Source organism: Schistocerca serialis, chromosome 4, assembly GCF_023864345.2.
Source record: "Schistocerca serialis cubense isolate TAMUIC-IGC-003099 chromosome 4, iqSchSeri2.2, whole genome shotgun sequence".
Classification (NCBI taxonomy): Eukaryota; Metazoa; Arthropoda; class Insecta; order Orthoptera; family Acrididae; genus Schistocerca; species Schistocerca serialis.
Genome location: NC_064641.1, coordinates 758,418,655 through 758,438,768, shown reverse-complemented (window position 1 = coordinate 758,438,768; position 20,114 = coordinate 758,418,655). Strand labels below are relative to the sequence as shown.

Below are 20,114 nucleotides of genomic sequence, written 5' to 3'. Positions count from 1 at the left end.
CATTTAGCAGAACTGAAAAACTGAACCTATGCTGCCATTGCCTGATTCACTGTAACGAATGTGGGAAGAAATTGATTACCAGTGGGATGGTTTTGCATCACAAATGGTAGCCACATCGAACCAAAATGACAGTTGACACATTATGTGAGACTTGAGGCTGTTTGCTACAAAATAACTCTCCTACTGATCTGCAATTTACCTCTATAAGTATCTATATCATTCCAAAATTGTAAAGTCCTTTATGACTCACTCTTTATATAAGGGGCATTCAAATGAAACCCAGTCACTAGTGTAAAGTATTGATAATGATTTTATTAACTCAAAAATGTAGTTATACCCACAGTACACATACTCAAAAATAGTCGCCAAAGCTGTTGGCACGTTTGTCCCATTGTGACACTAGCCAGTCGATTCGATCCTTGAAGAAGCTAGTAGGCTGCTGTCAGATCCAAGCCTGGACCCAGTCATACACTTCATTAACCGTTGCGAATCGATGTCTGCCAATAGCTTGTTTTAGAGGTCCAAACACATGTAAGTCACATGGTGAAAGGTCGGGATTGTACGGTGGATGTTCCAGCAGTTTCCCACCGAAACTGCTGCAATGTTGTCTTCACTGCATTGCCTGTGTGTGGGTGGGTGTTATCCTGTAGCAGGATAACACCATTGGACAACATGCCTTGGTGTTTCAACTTGATGGCTCGTCCAAGGTTCTATAAAGTGGCTTGATAATGCTGGGCATTGATGGTGTTCCCCATTCCAGGAACTTGAGAAGCAGTGGGCCCTTGTGGTCAAAAAAGGACATTATGACTTTACCAGAACTAGTGTGCATGTCCTTGGATTTTTTTTGGAGGTGGTGAAGTCGCATGTTTCCACTGCTTGCTCTTACACTTGCTTACACCATGCTCGTTATCTGTGATAATATGCGACAGAAAGCTGTATTCCTCCTCATGATAATGTTTCAGGTGACTCAAAGACAGTGCTATTTGAATATTTTGCTGTTCAGCCATCTGTTGGTGGAAACCCAATGCACACAGATTTTTCGAAAGTTCAAGTGTTGTTGCATTATGGGTTGGGTGGCACCCTCGCTTATACCCAGTAACTGATGGATCTCATCCACGGTGATTCTGTGGTTGTCCAAGACTAAAACGTTCACTTCCATCAGCATTTCCGGTGTGATGACACAACGGTCCTGTCCAGGATGATCGTCGTCTTCCAGTGACTCGTTCACCTCAAGGTATTGTTTGTGCCATTCCACAACACTTGAACGACTCGGACTGTACTCACCGTACACAGCCTTCATCTGTTGATACATTTCACGGCCTCTAACTCCCTCCACCACCAAAAATCGAATCACTCCTCATTGTTCCTGCTTACTCGCCTGCATATTCGGTAGTGGATGATAACTTGTGTGCCCACCTTCTCTTTTGCGTGAAACCACACTAGTGCTATGCAACACCAAACAGTGCACACGCGTCAGTCTCTCTACCTATAGATGGCACCCCCATACCTGCAGTTACGTGGTGCCACCTTACGTGTAAGGCAAAGGTTGACGCACTGACCAGGTTTCATTTGAGTGAACCTTATATACATAAGCTTTCTGAATAGTTCTATATGAGTGGCTGACTAATTTGTTGTTCCTCTTACTGGACTGCTGACTGCAGTTCTTTATATTTGATTTATGTTAGCTGTTGAATGCTTGTTTAGATGAATCTGGATGTACAGTGGAGGTAGAAGATGGAGATTTAATTTTGGCTGTATGGCTATATGTGATTTTGATATATAACTACTCTGTTAATGTTGACATCTGATATGAAACAACTTATTGTGAATTTTTATATTTGAAGAGAACACACTGAAAATGAAAATGCAGTGTTAAGTGCATCATAACTCCCCTACCCCCCCCCCCCTTTCCTCCTCTTAGTGCTGTTATGTGCCTGTAACCACTACAGTATCCAATTGTTACTTTCCATAATTACGTTCAATTCCTGGCAACTTGAGCAGTTCATCAACTCGGCTCTTCATTCGGAACAAACTAGTGTCCCAAATAAGTTTGACTGCAAATGTTTCCTTTAGTAGCAAAATTTTAAATTAATGTATCTTTCTTTGCAGCAGATGGTGTTACTGAGCACCTTTGTATTTGCATTTAATGGGGTAAATGTTACAGACGGAGTACTTTTGTATGGTCATCTGTACATCGTGAAACTCTTAAGTGTTTTGCTGTTGTTGTTTTGTTTGCATATGTCTCAACAACAGAGAACAATGCATAGACTTCACATCGTGATTAAAAATTATTGATGCCTCTGAATTAGCTGTGTTGTAAATTCGGCAAGGGAAAATGTATCTCACTGTTGACAACAATTTAGTATATGTTTCTGTACCTCTCTTCATTTTATAATTAGAGGAGAACATAACTTTTATAACATGCAGTTAAAATTCTGTAGTTCATTTTTCTCACTTTTCTGATTTTAGTATATCTGTTCACATTTGTGACTAATCGCTTTACTATTTTTCCTGTTTCTTCATAGGAAGCATCACGATGTTCGGAAAGCACCAGAAGATGGCTTTCCTCATGAGAACAACATGATTGAGGTTGAGGCAGATAGTCAGTGTAGTCTTGCAAATGGAAATAGGGAACTTTGTGTAAAAGAGGAAAATGTCTCATGGCCCTGTACATCAGATGATGTTCTCAAAAATGTGGAAATTGACCCCCCAATTGCCACACCACCACATTCGCAACAAGAGGAACAGCCACAGCAGCTACAGCAAGAGCAGCATCAGGCGCAACAGCAGCCTCACATTCAACGTGTTGCAATCAGGATTAAGATGTGTGGTGATTGCAATTCACGTCATTTGTTAGAAGCTTGTCCTCTTCGCAGTCCACAAACAATTGTGAGTGATTCTGTAATATACAAGCAATGGTTTGACCATCGTGAGCAGAGTGAAAGAACTAGTGCTGTAATAGTGAGTAACCCTTGTGATGGAGAGGAACGTAAACCGACTATACTCGAAGGACGGTCTGGTCATCAGAGTTATGCCGAAGCATCGTTACCTGTCAGTTTGACACTGAAAATGTGTAATGCTGAACATGGACTAAGTGTTGTAGCATTGACCCATATCCAGCCATTTACTCAGTTTGGACCCCTCGTTGGACAAGCCATCAGAGAAATGGACATTCCTGATGACTTTAATATGAAGGACATATGGGAGGTAAGTCTTCCCTGCAAAACTCTTGCCATTGTGTGGATTATGAAAGTATTTTATTAATACGGATTGTTATTTAGTCCATAGATTATTTTGCTGTAAATGCCTGATTATGTATGTTCGTACAGCTTATTTGTACTTTTATAATTTCAGTGATGAATTTTTCATAACTTGTTAAATAAAACTACCATCATAGGGGCTTCCTGGTATGTATTGGATATCTTTTTGATTCTTGCAGGGTAAAATTCTTTTTCCAAAAGTGAATTCTTACCAACGTATTGCTCCAAATATGTTAGGTTTTTATTTTCTACACTGTAACACTCACTTGAACACTGTATCATTGTTTGTTTTCTGGTCCCAAAGTTTCATGACATCATCATCCTTGAACCAATTCATTACTTTTGTATTTCACTGCTATGAAAGACGATTTTCGATTGCCTGACTGGCTCAAATTCATCTCTTCTGCTAAAGAAAAATATCTTCATAATAATTATCAGTGTGTATAATTGCTCTGTTTCCAATATAATACTTTTTGCTGACAGTATGAATGGAGCATTTAATTATGCATCTTTGCATGTGTGTTTGTGTGTGTAAACTGTGTCAGTGGTTACCTTTACTCATTCCATTTTTATAAATATTAATAATTAAAGAACAAGATATTTGTAGTTGTGGCAGTTCTCCATTATGTGTAATCATTGAGGCTTAAGGCAAGTCATGTTCGCAGTTCAGTCTCCCTGAGCAAAATCTCATAACTACAGTAACATGCAACTCTTATAAACAGAAATTAACAAAATTATGTTCTGTTTTCCCAGCATTCATTCGGGCAGTGCAGTGGTAGTGTATTCTGTTGGGATATTTGTGTTGTTCTGGTGGTGCATGGGTGGTATAAGGTTTACGTTTCACAAAGAAACGGTCTTGGCCTCTGATGTGCCAGATGGCTTGAAAGAAGCTTTTTTGAGGTTTTGATGATCCCCTCCTTGAGTTTTTACTTGTTTTATTTCTTAAAATTCCTAACCATATTCTGAATTTTACTCGGAGATAATAGGTTCATTTTATATACTCTTGTCACTGTAATATTGTTTAGTGAGGACAACCACCTGAGCAGTCCCTGCCTGGACATTTGACTAGGGGACTATTTTACCTCCACAATATTTTACCAAAGAGGATGCCATCATTAAACCATGCAGTAGAGCTGCATGTCCTTGGAAAAAATATCAGCTGTAGTCTTCCCTCGGTTTCAGCCATTCACAGTTTCAGGCCCTGTTGATTGATGTTAAAACACCAGATTGACCATGAAAAACAAGACTGATACTTTACTGACTCCACTGTGGAATGTTAGATCCCTTAATGTGGCAGGTGGATTAGAGAATTTAAAAAGGGAATGGGTAGGGTGAAGGTAGATTTAGTGAGAATAAGTGAAGTGTGGTGGCAGGAGGAACAGGCCTTCTGGTCAGGTCAGTGCAGGGTTATCAACACAGTCAGATAGGGGTAATGTAGAAATGGGTCTAATAATGAATAAGAAAATAGGAATATGTGTAAGCTACAGTATAGCAAACATATGTTGTAGCCAAGATACACACAAAGCTAAGACCCAACACAGCCATAAAAGTATATATGCCAACTATCTCTGCAGATGATAAAGAGATGTTTGATGATATAAAGGAAATTATTGAGGTTGTTAGTGTTTTTATTGTGATGGATCCATTACAGGGAGATTGCGATCTTCAGATGATGTCCGTGTATCATAAGTGGTCGCTGCCACTCTGTTTGCTTTACAGCGTGGTGTAGATTTAGGACTCTTTTGTTATAAGCTATTTTCATGGTTTGCTGCTGTTAATCATCGTTTCTCATAATTATCACAATTTGACTTTCATTGTCAGATTTGGCAGTCGTAGCAGTTGGCCAAAGGTGGCATACAATCTGCTCTACTGCAGATAAGATAGTCCACCTGTAGTCTGTTATTTGAACAACTTTCACCCAATGTCAACACCTTGTTGCAATCTTCTTTGATCTGCATAAATCTTATGATACCATTTCGTGGCACCACAGCCTCACCACCTTACATGGGTGATGCCTCCATGGCCCACTCCCGATTTTTATCTGGGACTTTCTTCCATATTATGTCTCACTTAGCACCACCTATCTGCCAGAGACTGGGGTGTGGCAGGGTTTTGTTTTGAGCGTCCCTCTCTTTTTAATGGCTATCAATGGTCTGGTGGTGGCTGTGGAGCCTGTGATTTCATCCTCTTTGTATGGTGCTGATTTTCGCTTTACTTCTGTTCATCTGTGATGGGTGTTGCTGAATGCAGACTGCAGGGAGCATAACACTGAGTGCAATCTTGAGCTATCACTCTTGGCTTCCATTTTCAGCTGCCAAGACATGTGTTAAGCATTTCTTTTGCTGCCATACAGTCTATCCCCTTCCGGATATTTACCTTTATGGCCAGCCCCTCAATGTTGTGGACTCTCATGGTGATTCCTGGTTGACATGGACTCCCCATCTTCGTCAACTAAAGTGAACATGTTGGTCACACCTCAGTGCTCTTTGATTCCCCTGCTATACCAACTGGGTTGTGGACTGCTCTGCCCTGCTGCAGCTCTACAAAGCATTGATCCAGTTCCATCTAGATTATGGGAGTCTTGCAAATGACTCAACATGACCTTCGATGTTAAGAGATGTGTGACCCAATACGCCATTGTGGGATATGGCTGGCAGCTGGCACCATTTGGACTAATCCTGTGATTAGCCTCCTAGAGGAGGCACGGGTTCCACTGTTGCGGGTCCTGCAGAAACAACAGGTGATTGCTTATGTGTTAAGCATCCACTGTTCCCCGCAGTACCCGAACTACTCTCTCTTCCTACCAGAAACAGGGAGCGACCTCCCGCATTGGCAGCCCACGTCTGGGGTTACAAATGCTATCCACATCTGGTCCCTTTTTTTTCTGAACTCCAGCTTCCCTCTATACCACCTCTTCTCTGGGCCTGCTCACACAAACGTCTGTGGTGTATCCCCTGTCCACAGCTCTGTCTTGACTTGTCACAAGGTCCAGTAGCCTCAGTAGCCAATTCTTCCTTATCCTCGGCGGGTTTCAGGGTTCAGAAGTAGTCTATACTGATGGCCCGGTGGTTGGCACTTGCATCCATGCAGGATGTAATGAACTTCGGTACTTGCTGGATGGCTGCAGTGTTTTCACTGCAGAGTTGCTAGCCACCTCTTTTGCTATTCAGTATATCCTCTCCTGCACCAGTGAGTGCTTCCTCATCTATAGTGCCTCTGAGCAGTTCACACACTCCTGACCAGTGTTACCCTCACTATCCTTTGGTCTTGATCATCCAGGATTCCCTTTTTGCCCTCAAACAATGTGGATGCTTGGGGTATTTGTCTGTCCCCTGGGTCACATTAGGATCCCCGGGAATGAGCTCGCTGGCAAGCTGGTCAAATTGGCTACTGGCAAGCCACCTCCTTGAGATTGGCATTCTGGAACTGGACCTTCAGTCAGTATTATGCCATCAACTTCTAAGGATTTGGAATATGGACTGTCTTACCCTGACTGCTGAACACACTATGTCTGGTAAAGGAGACCACAAATTTGTGGAGGTCCTCCATACAAGACTTTATCGTCCTTTGCTGGCTCCACATTGGCCAACTTGGCTGACTCGGTCATCTCCTTCATCACAAGGATGTGTCCCACTGTTGTCGAGGTACCTGTTTGAAATTGATCCACATTTTACTGGACTGTCCCAATATAGCCACCCAGTGGCAGACTCTTAATCTTCCTGTTGCACTACCCCTGGTGTTAACAGATGAAACCTTTGTAGCTGATCTGGTTTTTTGGTTTATTCATGAAAGGAGCTATTATCACTCTCTCTAAGGAAGGGCGCCTCAGCTTTGTCGACCCATAGAGGGGTTGGCAGGATGCCCTGTTGCCTTCTCCGGCCAGTGGCTGCTGGGTTTGATGGTCTGCCCCAGCACTCACTCTACGGGGAGGGTGTATGTCCCCCATTGTACTGTCTAACTTTGGGGATCTGCGGCTGCTCCCTGGACAGGGCACCTTGCTTGCCTTTATTCCTTTTCTTCTTCCATGTTCTTTTCTCTAGGCATTGGGTAGACCCTGGGGTTTTCTTTCCTTGGGTTTCATGCTCTAGGCCCTTCTTTGGGGTGTAATTTTGTTGACGTAGCTGTTCCAGGCAGTAGGTACTGATGAGCTCATCGTTCAGTCCCTTTCATCAGTAAACCAACAGGCCAACCAACTAATCAACCCAGTTAAAACAAGTACTTGGACCATGCCTCTGGCAGTGGTAAGGAAATCCAGTTTCTCCCTCTGGCAATGCAGAGATATTGAATCAACAGTAAGTACTCAGGCACAATTCAAAATCTCTCTTACACCATGTCCAGAAGACTTCCTCACAAAGCTTGCTGGAAGAATTTTTTTTTTTTTTTTTAGACTGGCCTTGCTAACACACATTTGCAGATGCCACTGAATAAGGAGTTGCAAAACATCATAATGATCAACACTACCTTCACTTTATACAAATACAGACGTTTGCTTTTTCAGATCTCTTCTGATCCAGTGATCTTCCTGAGATATCTGGAACAGTTAACCATGTCCACACTTGCACAATCTATCTTGACTGTGATTGCTACATGTCAGGACCACCTGTGAATCTTTTGCACCCTATTCACTATATTGTATGCTGCTGGGCTAATGTGCTTCTTAGACAATGCCAGTTTTTCCAGGAACATGTGGAATACCTCACCACCAAAACTTACAGGAGCTGCAGGCTTTTTTGGGAAATGTGAATTATTAATCAGAGTTCTTCCCACAATCATCCTTTATCATGCAGCCTCTAAACCAGTTGCATAAGAAAGGCATTCACCACTGATTGATGGCTGCCTGTGAGCACACTTTCACACATATGCTGCACTTACAATTCCCATTATCTGTCACAACTTCTTCAACTGCTTCCTTCAGTGTTGCTTGAGCAATATCTTCAGCAGAAGATCCCACCAATTCATTATAAAATCCTAACTTGGTTGGTGGTTTTGGCGAGTTGATAATTCCACATAACATTATCCCTGCAGCACTGCCCTTGCCAATGCAATGCAAGCCATACACTAGCCTAACATTTATATAATACACCTTCTTTCCACTATTACCACTATGAGGAATACTGTTAGAATTAGAAAACAAAACTTCTGTTACACTTCAATAACATTTTACATGCCAAACCAATATGTGAAGTTATTTTCAATTCCAGTCCTCTTTCTTTGCAAACTTGGCGTAATACGTTATGTTTCAAAATATTAGAAATCAAGGAAATATTAATTATTTCATTCACATCATTACTGTCACTTTCATAGTTTTCAAATTTTTCTTTGCTGTCACAAAGTTTCTTGCTGGAAGAAGTTCTATCACATTCATCTGGAGTAGTCGGTGAAGCAGTCTGAGCAGCATTTCCCTTCGAAACAACAAAAGATTTCTTCTTCCACTCATTGTGCCTTTTCTTAAACACTCGATTGCTGAAATGGGGCATATTGATATCCACAAATCAAATACGTAAAACAGGTACGAGGAAAATTCGTCAAATACACAAAATTGAACAGCTAAACAACACAAAGCAAACTCCACAAATCAACACACACAGCATAGCATTGATGTTCACCGATATGAACAGTCACTTGTCACAGAGATAAAGCCATACAACGTTGGAAAGCAAAACACTATCTAATTTCGCAAAGATACCCTGCTTTGTAGCCAGCGAGCAGCACCATCAGAGGTGACACACCAAGTCGCTACAACCGTTTACGTGGCGCGTCAACTTTGCAGCAGTAAAATACACACTTAGGAGGGTGAAACTTGTTTTGTTTTATTCAGAAAACTCCAAATAATTTTATAATGAAAAAAAAAACAAAAAAAACGTTAATTTTGTCATTTTCATCGTTCCGGCTCCCCTTAAGCTTTACACCTGCTTTCTGCATTGCCCTCCAGGAAATCTGGTTCCCGGCAATACGGACCCCTGCCCTTCACAGCTATAGGGCACATTACAAGAACCGTAGCAACTGTAATAGAGTGTCAGGGAGAGTTTGTGTCTATGTTATGAACTCAGCATGCAGTGAACATCTGCCCCGTCAAACCCCTCTTGAAGCTGTGGCTGTCAGGATAAGGACGACACAGGAAATAACTGTCTGCAACATATATCTTCCTCCAGATGTTGCAGTACCCCTGAATGCATTGTCTGCACTGATTCAACACCACCATAAACCTTTCCTACTTATGGGAGATTTTAACACCAATAACCCCTTGTGGGGTGGCTCTGTGCTTACTGGTCAAAGTAGAAATGTCAAAACTTTCCTGTCTCAACTCAACCTCTGCCTCTTAAATACTGGGGCCCCCACACATTTCAATGTATCTCATGGCACTTACTCAGCCGTTGATTTATCCCTCTGCAGCCCAGGACTTCTCCCATCTGTCCACTGGAGAGCCCACAGTGACTTGTGTGGTAGTGACCACTGTCCGATTTTCCTGTCACCACCCTAGCACTATTCCCCTGGATGTCTACCAAGATAGGCTTTAAACAAGGCAGACTGGGACGCCTTCACCTCTGCTGTCACCATTGAATCTCCCCCACATGGTACCATCGATGTGGTAGTTGAGCAGGTCACTAGGACGATCATTTCTGCAGTGGAAAACATGATCCCTTGTTCTTTAGAGTGCCCCTGGTGAAAGTCAGTACCTTGGTGGTTGCCGGAAATCACTGAGGCCATTAAAGAGCGTCGGTGAGCTCTACATCGACATAAGCAGCACGCATCCATCCCTAGAGCACCTAATAGCTTTTAAACAGCTCTGCCCGAATTCACCAGCTTATAAAAAGATGGAAACAGGAGTGTTGGGAGAAGTACGTCTTGACCATTGGGTGCCATACATCGCCTTCCCAAGTCTGGACAAAGATCAGATGTGTTTGTGGGTACCAGACCCCGACAGGTGTTACTGGCATTAACATCAATGGCATGTTATCTACTGTTGCAAACGGAATTGCCGAGCAGTTTGCTGAGCACTATGCTCTAGCCTCTGCATCAGAGAATTATCCCCCAGCATTTTGGACCCTCAAACAGCAGATGGAAAGGAAAGCCCTCTCGTCCACTGAACGTCACAGTGAACCCTATAATGCTCCATTTACAGGGTGGGAGCTCTTCGGCACCCGTGCACATTGCCCCAATACAGTACTTGGTCCAGAACAGATCCGCAGTCAGATGATCAAACATCTCTCGTCCGACTACAAGCTCATCTTCAACCGGATCTGGTATGATGGCGTCTTTCCATTGCAATGGTGGGAGAGTACCATCATTCCAGTGCTCAAATGTGGTAAAAACCCACTTGATGTGGATAGCTATCGGCCCATCATCCTCACCAAAGTTCTTTGTAAGCTGTTAGAACGTATGGTATGTTGACAGTTGTGTTGGGTCCTGGACTCACGGGGCCTACTGGCTCCATGCCAGGGCAGTTTCCACCAGGGCCACTCTACTATTGATAATCTAGTTTCCCCTCGAGTCTGGCATCTGAACAGCCTTTTCCAGACACCAACACCTGGTTGCCATCTTTTTTGATTTATCAAAAGCTTACGACACAACCTGGCGACACCATATCCTTGCCACATTATATGAGCAGGGTCTCTGGGGCCCACTCCCAGTTTTTATCCAAATTTTCTATCACACTGTACTTTCCGTGTCCAAGTTGGTGCCTCCCATAGTTCCCCCCCATATCCAGGAGAATGGGGTCCCACAGGGCTCTGTATTGAGTGTATTTATATTTTTAGCGGCCGTTAATGGTCTAACAGCAGCTATAGGGCTGTCCGTCTCACCTTCTCTGTATGCAGACGACTTCTGCATTTCGTACTGCTCCACCACTACTGGTGTTGCTGAATGGCACCTACAGGGAGCCATCCGCAAGGCACAGTCATGGGCTCTAACCCACGGCTTCCAGTTTTCAGCCATGAAGTCATGTGCCATGCATTTCTGTCAGCATTGCACCGTTCATCCTGAACCAGAACTTTACGTTAATGATGATCCACTCATGATAGTGGAGACATATCGATTCTTAGGACTGGTTTTTTATGCCTGATTGACATGGCTTCATCAGCTGAAGCGGAAATGCTGGCAGCACCTCAATGCCCTCCATTGCCTTAGGAACACTAACTGGGGTGCAGATCGCTTTGCACTACTGCAGCTCTACAGAGCCCTTGTTCAATCCAGCCTTGATTACAGCAGTCTGGTTTATGGTTTTGCGGTGCCCTCAGCGTTGTGTTTACTCAACCCTGTGCACCACTGTGGCATTCGACTGGCAACAGGAACTTTTAGGACGAGTCCAGTAATCAGTGTCCTGGTGAAGACCGAAGTCCCTCCATTGAAGGTTAGGCATGCACAACTGCTCACCAGTTATGTTGCACACATTCATAGTTCTCCTGAGCATCCGAATTACCGTCTTCTTTTCCCATCCACGGCAGTTCAACTTCCGCATCAGAGGCTCAGGTCAGGGCTTACAATTGTGGTTTGCATCTGATCTCTTCTGTCTGACATGGAGTCCTTGCCTTTACCTCCTGTACTCGAGGTCCATTCACGTACACCTCCATTGTGTACACCAAGGCCGAAGCTTCGCCTGGACCTTTCACGTGGTTCTAAGGACTCGGTTAACCCCACGGCTCTCCACTGTCACTTCCTCTCGATTCTTGACATGTACCGGGACCGTGAATTGGTTTACCCTGACGGCTCAATTGCTGATGGCCACGTTGGCTTCCCGTATATTCATGGAGGACATATTGAACAGCACTCCTTGCCAGCCACAGTGTTTTCACTGCAGAGCTGGTGGCCATTTCTTGTGCTCTTGAGCGCATCCGCTCTTGCCCTGGCGAGTCGTTTCTCCTCTGTACTGGCTCCTTGAGCAGCCTACAAGCTATCGACCAGTGCTACCGCCGCCATCCTTTGGTAGCGACCAGGAGTCCATCTATGCCCTGGAACGGTCCAGTTGTTCCGTGGTGTGGACCCCAGGCCTCGTTGGAATCCCAAGAAATGAACTTGCCAACAGGCTACACGGAAACCTCTTCTGGAGATTGGCATCCCTGTAACTGACTTGTGATCATTATTACGCCGCAAGGTGTTTCAGATTTGGGAGACGGAATGGCATAATTTCAGTATGCACAACAAACTGCGTGCCCTTGAGGAGACTACAAATGTGTGGAAGACCTCCATGCAGGCCTCTTGCAGGAACTATGTGGTTCTCTGCCAGCTCCGCATTGGCCATACGTGGCTAACACATGGCTACTTCCTCCGTTGCGAGGATCCGCCTCAGTGTCACTGTGGCTCACATATGACTGTCGTCCACATCTTGTGGTACTGCACACTTTTAGCCATTCTTCGGCAGACTTCTAACCTTCCCAGTTCCCTACCTTCAGTGTTGGGCGACAATACCTCAACAGCAGATTTAGTTTTAAATTTTATTTGTGGGGAGGGGGGGGGGGGGGTTTACACTGTTTGACATGGGTTCTATTTCTGATATTAAAATATGTGCTTCTAGACCATTTTACCATGGGAAATTCAAATATGTAAACAAAATATCATTGCCAGCGACATATTTCAAATATGTCTGCTTGTGTCTGTATGTGTGGATGGATATGTGTGTGTGTGTGTGTGTGTGCGCGCGAGTGTATACCTGTCCTTTTTCTGCTCCCGGGATTGGAATGACTCCTTACCCTCACCCTTAAAACCCACTTCCTTCCGTCTTTCCCTCTCCTTCCCTCTTTCCTGATGAGGCAACAGTTTGTTGCGAAAGCTTGAATTTTGTGTGTATGTTTGTGTTTGTTTGTGTGTCTATCGACCTGCCAGCGCTTTCGTTCGGTAAGTCACCTCATCTTTGTTATATATATATATTTTTTTTTCACAATTCATGGCAAACACAGAGACGTTATAGAGAAATACGGGTATGTTGCCGCATCCAGTAGTGATAGAACGTGATAATTTCTTGTGCAATAGCAGGTGGGAAGAATCAGACATCATTAGGTTATCCCCCGCCACACGTACGTCATTAAGACCACCTGAAACATCTCATTAACTCGAACGGCAACAGCCGGTCGCTGCCTCGCCAGTAAAGCTTCACGCCTCCTAGGGGCAGGTGCATCGAGTTTACAACAGTGGTGTTAGCCGCAATTTGTGTCAGTCTTAACGAGTGGATGTTTTGGCTGACAAGTAACTGTCTGTTATATTTCTGAGCACGGTTGAATTTTTTAGTTCCTGTGTGTAAACTGATTGAGCCTGGTGCTGAAGGTAAAACGACTGCTTGTTTTTACACATCAGCGTTCCTCTAGTTCCCTACTACTAATTTAATACAGGTGTATTACCAAAGTGGTATTTTTAAATTTGCAGAAATGCCACGTCGTCGTGGATGTCGATATAAGCCGGACAACTTCTGCTACATCTGTCAGTCATAAAGAAAGCATACAAACATTACTTTGGAGTAGAGGTAGGAGACCAAGATAAAGAATGGGCACCACATTTCTGTTGTGCTACATGTTACTGCAAAATAATTCAGTGGTGGAAAGGTAAAGAGAATGTGGCGTTGTTTGCTGTTCCCATGGTGTGGAGGGAGCCTAAGGACCATGTTACTGATTGTTATTTCTGTCTAACAAAAATTCAGGGGTTTACGAACAAAAAGTCGAAGAGGCACATTGTTTACCCAGATCTGCCTTCAGCGAGAACGCCAGTGCAGCATTCCGACAACCTTCCAGTACCTTCAAGAGCTCGAGGTCAAATTCCGAGTGACAGTGAAATAAGTAGTACTGAAGAAATCACAGATGATGATTCTTTATATCACTGCACAAATGAGTCATCACCACATTTGTTAACAAAGGCAAATTTAAATGATTTAGTACGTGATCTAGGACTAAGTAAACAAAAGGCGTAGCTGCTTGGTTCAAGATTACAAGAGTATAACCTACTGCACCAAAGTACTAAAATCAGTGTGTTCAGGCACAGAGAACACGCCTTTATTTCTTATTTTTGCAATGACGTTGCTGGCCTGATGAAAGTGCTGAACTTCACTTATATTTCACAGGAGTGGAGACTTTTCATAGATGCATCGAAAACAAGTCTGAAGGGTGTTTTGCTCCATAACGGAAATAAAATACCCTCTGTTCCAGTAGCTTACGCTAGTTTGACAAAAGAGAATTACGAATTCGTACAAAGGATGCTAAATTCATTAAAATACAATGAACACAAATGGAAAATATGTGCAGATTTCGAGGTAATTGCTATGGTACTGGGAATGCAACAAGGCTACACAAAGTATGCCTGTCTTCTTTGCGAGTAGGGTAGTCGAGACCGAAATTCTCACTACGTGAAAAAGAAATGGCCTAAGCGAAGATGGAAAGTTGGCGAAAAGAATGTACAACGTGAAAGTCTGGTAGCTCTTGAATATATACTACTTCCACTGCTTCACATCAAACTTGGCCTGATGAAACAATTCGTGAAGGCCATGGATCCAACAGGCTGTGGGTTTGCATATCTAGCTACCAAATTCCCCCGTCTTTCAGCTGCAAAAATAAAGGAAGGTGTATTTGTGGGCCCACAAATCAGGGAGCTGCAGAAAAATGCAAATTTAAGCATGTTTAACTGATAAAGAAAAAACCGCATGGGACTGTTTCAAGATGGTGTCGGAAAACTTCCTCGGAAGAAGAAGAGCTACTAACTACAAAGCAATGGTGAAGGATATGATCAAAGCATATCAGGATTTGGGGTGCAATATGTCTTTGAAGGTACATATGATGGACTCATCTGGACTACTTCACAGAGAGTTGCATTGACGTATCGGATGAACATGGGGAAAAATTCCATAAAGACATTTCTACCATAAAAAGGCGCTATGAAGGGAAGTGGGTACCTTCTACGTTAGCAGATTATTGCTGGAATATCATTCGAGAGAAGAAAGATTCACAATACAAGAGAAAAAAGTGATGTGTATTACAAGGCAGTGGCTCATTGTTTGTCAATTTTCTGTAATTTCTCATGTCAAATAAATGCTTCAACGTGTATACACAAAGGTTACTGTTTTATATATTAGATCCCACCCTCCATTAATGTGATGAATTTATAACATCATAAAGATGTGCATTTGTTTGTCGAATTTCACCTCACGTTTGCTGCACTATATCAGAAACTGAAAAGAGAAATAAAATTGTGATTACTCATAAACTATCCCTGACAGAAAAAAACTAAAAACAGTTTTCAATTCAGTACTGAGAATACAACTAGGATCACAATATTTTTTATCATAAATAGAAAAAAAGGTTTTTTTTGTAGAACAGTGTTATCGTACCATCTAAGGGTGGGCATTTAGCCTTCTCTCTAAGGTCGCCACCCTCCCTCCGTTTGAACTCTGTCACACTTTCTTTGCATTTGTTTGTCTTGGTGGTTGTCTTTTCCCTACATGCGTTCACCTCGCCTTGTCTTTTTGGGTTGGACATTTTAATGTGTTGCAGAGTGGTTGGCTCATCCTCTTTATTATTGTGATGAGCCAGTCCAGACCATCTGCTGTATGGTTTTAACAACTTCTTCTCCTTTTCCTTGTGATGTAGGTTTCCTCATTTTTTGTTCATTCCATTCGTTTTCTTTTTAGGTGAGGTGTTTGGTGTTTTTGTACCTTGAGCCTTGCTTGCATCAGGAAAAAGGGACTAACGACCCTGTAGTTTGATCCATATATACCCCAAACCAACCAGTCCAACTTCTGTTATTACCCTTTTTAGATGTATCCATTCATTTTCAACTGAATTACCTTTTAGGTATTCATTACCACAGTTTCAACAGCCTTAGAGAACTCTGAAACGTGCATCATCATTCCTCAATAGTTCGGTATTTGGCTTCTTTGTGTGTTGATTCTTCCTGGTGATTCTCTTGGAAGTTAAGCTTTATCAGAACTAAATTGTGATCTAAGTCTATATCTATTCCTAGTATGCCTTCCAATCCAACAATTGATTTTGGAATATCTCTCTCTTAATAATGTAGTTCAGCTGGTATCTTCACCTTTCTTCTGGCCTTTTCCAAGCATACCCCTGCTCTTGTGATATTTTCAACAATTTATGTGCTCCTACAAGGTGGAATTTATTGTAAAAGTCTGAGATCTTAGCCTCTCTCATTCCTATTGCCAAGCTTGTATCTTTCCAAACTCTGCCTTTTATTCCATGTCATACTACAGTATTCAAACCACATGATTGTCACAGTTCATCACCTTCTTACACACTGATTTATCCATTCCATTTTTGTTATTTCACTGTCCTATCACCTTCTGCGTGTGACTTTGGCTTTTTTAACTTAACTGTCTTTGTTGGTTCTGATTTGGTTTCAATTCTTAGGTGCGTACCCTATCACTGAACTGTCACACCAACTCATGATTTGTTGTACCTTCCTATTTATGACCAGTCCGAACCTCATTATGCTATTCTTTAACACTGTTGGTGTTACTTTATATCGGCAGATCAAATATCTTTGTTTTCCTTCCATTTAACTCCACTGTCTTCTGTTATACCTAGATTTAACATCTTCATTTCACTTTTCAGATTATCTAGTTTCCCTACTACATTTAGACTAGTGACATCCACACTGTGGCTCATTTTCAGATCTTTTGCTATGTTCATCACCACCTGAATAGTTCTCTTCCAAATATATGGGATTAATCTAAAATATTTTGCCATTGAAGAGATTATCATGGCTGTTGTGTACGACTTGTTGCACAATGGTAAGGAGAAGTGGGCGACAGAGTGGTGTGGCAACTGTCGTCGTAGGAAAGCTGGGCAGGAGCAGAAATGATTGGTGAACAAGTTAACGCAATAAAAAATGGATTTACTTAGCTTGTATCCTTCCAAGTGTATGAAGACTCATAACTACAAAGGCAGCAAGAAGCAGAGTTCAATTATCACAGTGCCCCCCAAGGACGTGGTTGTCTGTACCACAGCACAATCTATGGTGTTGGAGCCATGACTAGATGGCGTCACGTGGAGAAGTGGCTCCAAGCGCAAATGTACTGAGTGGCTGCTGCCAGCCATCCTATACTGTGGTGACACAGGGCACTCAGAATATAGAGCTGCTGGATGTGTGGCCCAGTGGACACACGCCATTGGATCCGCCAGATCTCACACGACCATTATTGACGTCAGACAGAATCTTGCCAGTCCGATACCAACCTGGATACACTGTGGGGTGTTTTTGGTACATGATGCTACAACGGCACTTTTACACTTATGGTCCACATTTACTGTGAATACATATTATATGTGTTTAATGCAATGGTTGTTTCTATTTCCTCGTGCATCCTGTTATTGTTGATCATTGTTGAGTCTTCCACCTTTAGGGGCAATTTCCCACCTGAAGGGCAACAGCGTGCTCTGAATGTCTATCTCCTTCTTCACCCTCTTTCAAGAAGACTATTGACAGATAGGGGTGACAGTTTATACAGAAAGTACTAGGTCAACTGGTGTAACTTTGATACACAACACAACCAAGAATGTTAGAACAACTTTATTAGACCGTGGCATGTACACCAATCATCATAACATCCACTGAACACAGCAAGACAAAGCAAATGAGTGCAACTATTGCATTGTAGGAATTTTGTTAGACATCTGTGAATAAGACCTGTGGGAACACACCAGAAATGGGAGGTTCCCAGTGCTAAATATGGCATCAGCAAACTTAAGGGCTTTCTGCCACAGATCTATAAATGGCATCCATCCCAATTTGATGGCAGAAACTGATAAGTGGTATTATATGCCCTTACTGACTATGCTGGCACAAGTGCTAATGCTGACTGTTGTTGCACTACAGAAAAAGTGAGCAAAATGAGCTTTTATGGTCAGTGTGGAGAGTTCAAAGATGCAGAAGTTATGATAAAAGGAAAGTTATTTGTCAGAATGAAAATCTTTTTAGTTGATTGTATTTTGTGTAATACAATTGAAATTATGAATCTAACAAAGGACATCTTCCTAATTGCTTCTATTTGGTCTCTACTCAGTTTAGCTTCCCTTTCATCTTGGGTATGAGTGATCTACCCATCCTTTCCAAATTTCCAGAAATCATCCCTCTCTGCTCTGTAGGAAGCAACTAATAATTCCAAAAGCTAAGATAGTTTTTGTATTTTTGCATGTGTGTATTAGTAGTATTTACAATTTTGTCTTGTGAAGGTAAGTACTGGGCAAGCCTTAAGCACTGGTCAGGCTTTCTGTCTCCTTGTGAAATTAAGATAGTATTGTTATTTCTTTTTATAGATTATGACAGGAAGTGACCGGTTATATATAAGTACACAGGATGCAAATAGCTCCAACTGGCTACGTTACTTAAGGCCAGCTCCTACACGTGATCAACGTAATATTGTTCCACTTCCTCGTGATGGTCATCTTTATTTTGTAACATCTATTGACATTCAAGCTGGTGAAGAACTGCTTTACTGGGCAGATGACCCAACCACCATATGGTCAAAGAAGAAAATGGAGAAAACAAGTAAGCCTTATATGATAAATATGAACAAATTCAATGAGGTGCATTACAGTAGATTTTAGTACAGTTTTTCATTAAAAGAAAACTTTATGGAATTAGTTGTTAATACCATCAATCATGTTTCCATTATGCAATATATTGAGGGGTGTACAACAAGTAAAACAAAACATTCATTTATTCATTTGCATGCAGCAAATTTACATCTGTGTAATTGAGGGTGCATTTCTGTTTAAGACTTCATCTTTGAACAACTTGAACCTGCACTTAAAAACTCTTCTGCTGCCTGTGACACTCAATTTTATTTAAAAGATTTTCAAAGTGTTTTGCAGCTGTTTGTTTCACTCCTTTCTGATCCATCATCAGATTCACCTTTGGAAGATGAGTGTCCCTTCTTGTATCGAGTCTGTGAATATTGCTGTTACTATTGCTTTCAAACTTGAATGATTTGCTGACAATAAATTTTATCAGTAAATAAGTGCTCTTATAAGCTATAGCTGATCTTTAACTACTTAAATAGTTGGCTGAAGTTCTCACATTATTCATATTACTTTTTTGTCCACTGGTGCCAGGAGAGGAAGTACTGGACTCGAAGCCAAGAAGACTGGAATTCAGATTCCCATGTGACATTTGTGATATAGATTTTCAGTGGTTTCCCTACATACTTCTATATTTACATGCATACTTTGCAAACCACTGTGAAGTGCATGACAAAGGTTGCTTCCCTTGTACCATATATTAAGGCTTATTCCTGTTGCATTTGCATAAGGAGCTCATGAAGAATGACTGCTTAAATGACTCTGTATGTGATGTGATTAGCCTAGTCTTTTCTTCACAATCCCAGTGGGAGCAATAGGTAGGAAATGTAGTATATTCCTAGAGTTTTTACATAATGTTGATTCTTGAAAATTTGTAACTAGCCTGCCATGGAATAGTCGAGGTGTATTTTCATTCTTCTGACAGTTCAAGTTCTTCAACATTTCTGTGACATTTTTCCGCGAGTCAAACAAACCTGTGACTGTTTGTCCTGCCCTTCTTTTTATACATTCAGTACTCTGTGTTAATACTATTTGGTATGTGCATCACATATGTGAGCAATATTCTAGGATGAGTTGGATGAGTTTGTTGTAGACTGATTGCATTTTCCCAGCATTCTGCCAATTAACTAAAGTCTACCACTTGCTTTTCATGTGAATTAGCCTATTTTACCATTTCACTTTGTATCCCCCAAAGTGTTACACCCAGGTATTTGTATGACTTGACTAATTTCAATTGTAACTCTTTGATATTGTATCATCATCGTCATTCCCCCCTGCATCTCATATTATGAAGTGAACCATTTTATAAATCTGGACATTTAATGCAAATTACAAGTCTTTGCTT

General features: G+C 42.0%; 1 protein-coding gene across 1 annotated transcript in view; it reads left to right on the top strand.

Moving 5' to 3' along the window:
* LOC126473304 (uncharacterized) overlaps nucleotides 1-20,114 on the top strand; it is a 130,558-nt gene that overhangs the window by 33,784 nt on the left and 76,660 nt on the right. Inside the window, exons 4-5 of the mRNA XM_050100278.1 lie at nucleotides 2,526-3,207; nucleotides 18,506-18,737. Coding sequence (XP_049956235.1) covers nucleotides 2,526-3,207; nucleotides 18,506-18,737 — 914 coding nt within the window. The remainder of the gene's footprint in view (nucleotides 1-2,525; nucleotides 3,208-18,505; nucleotides 18,738-20,114) is intronic.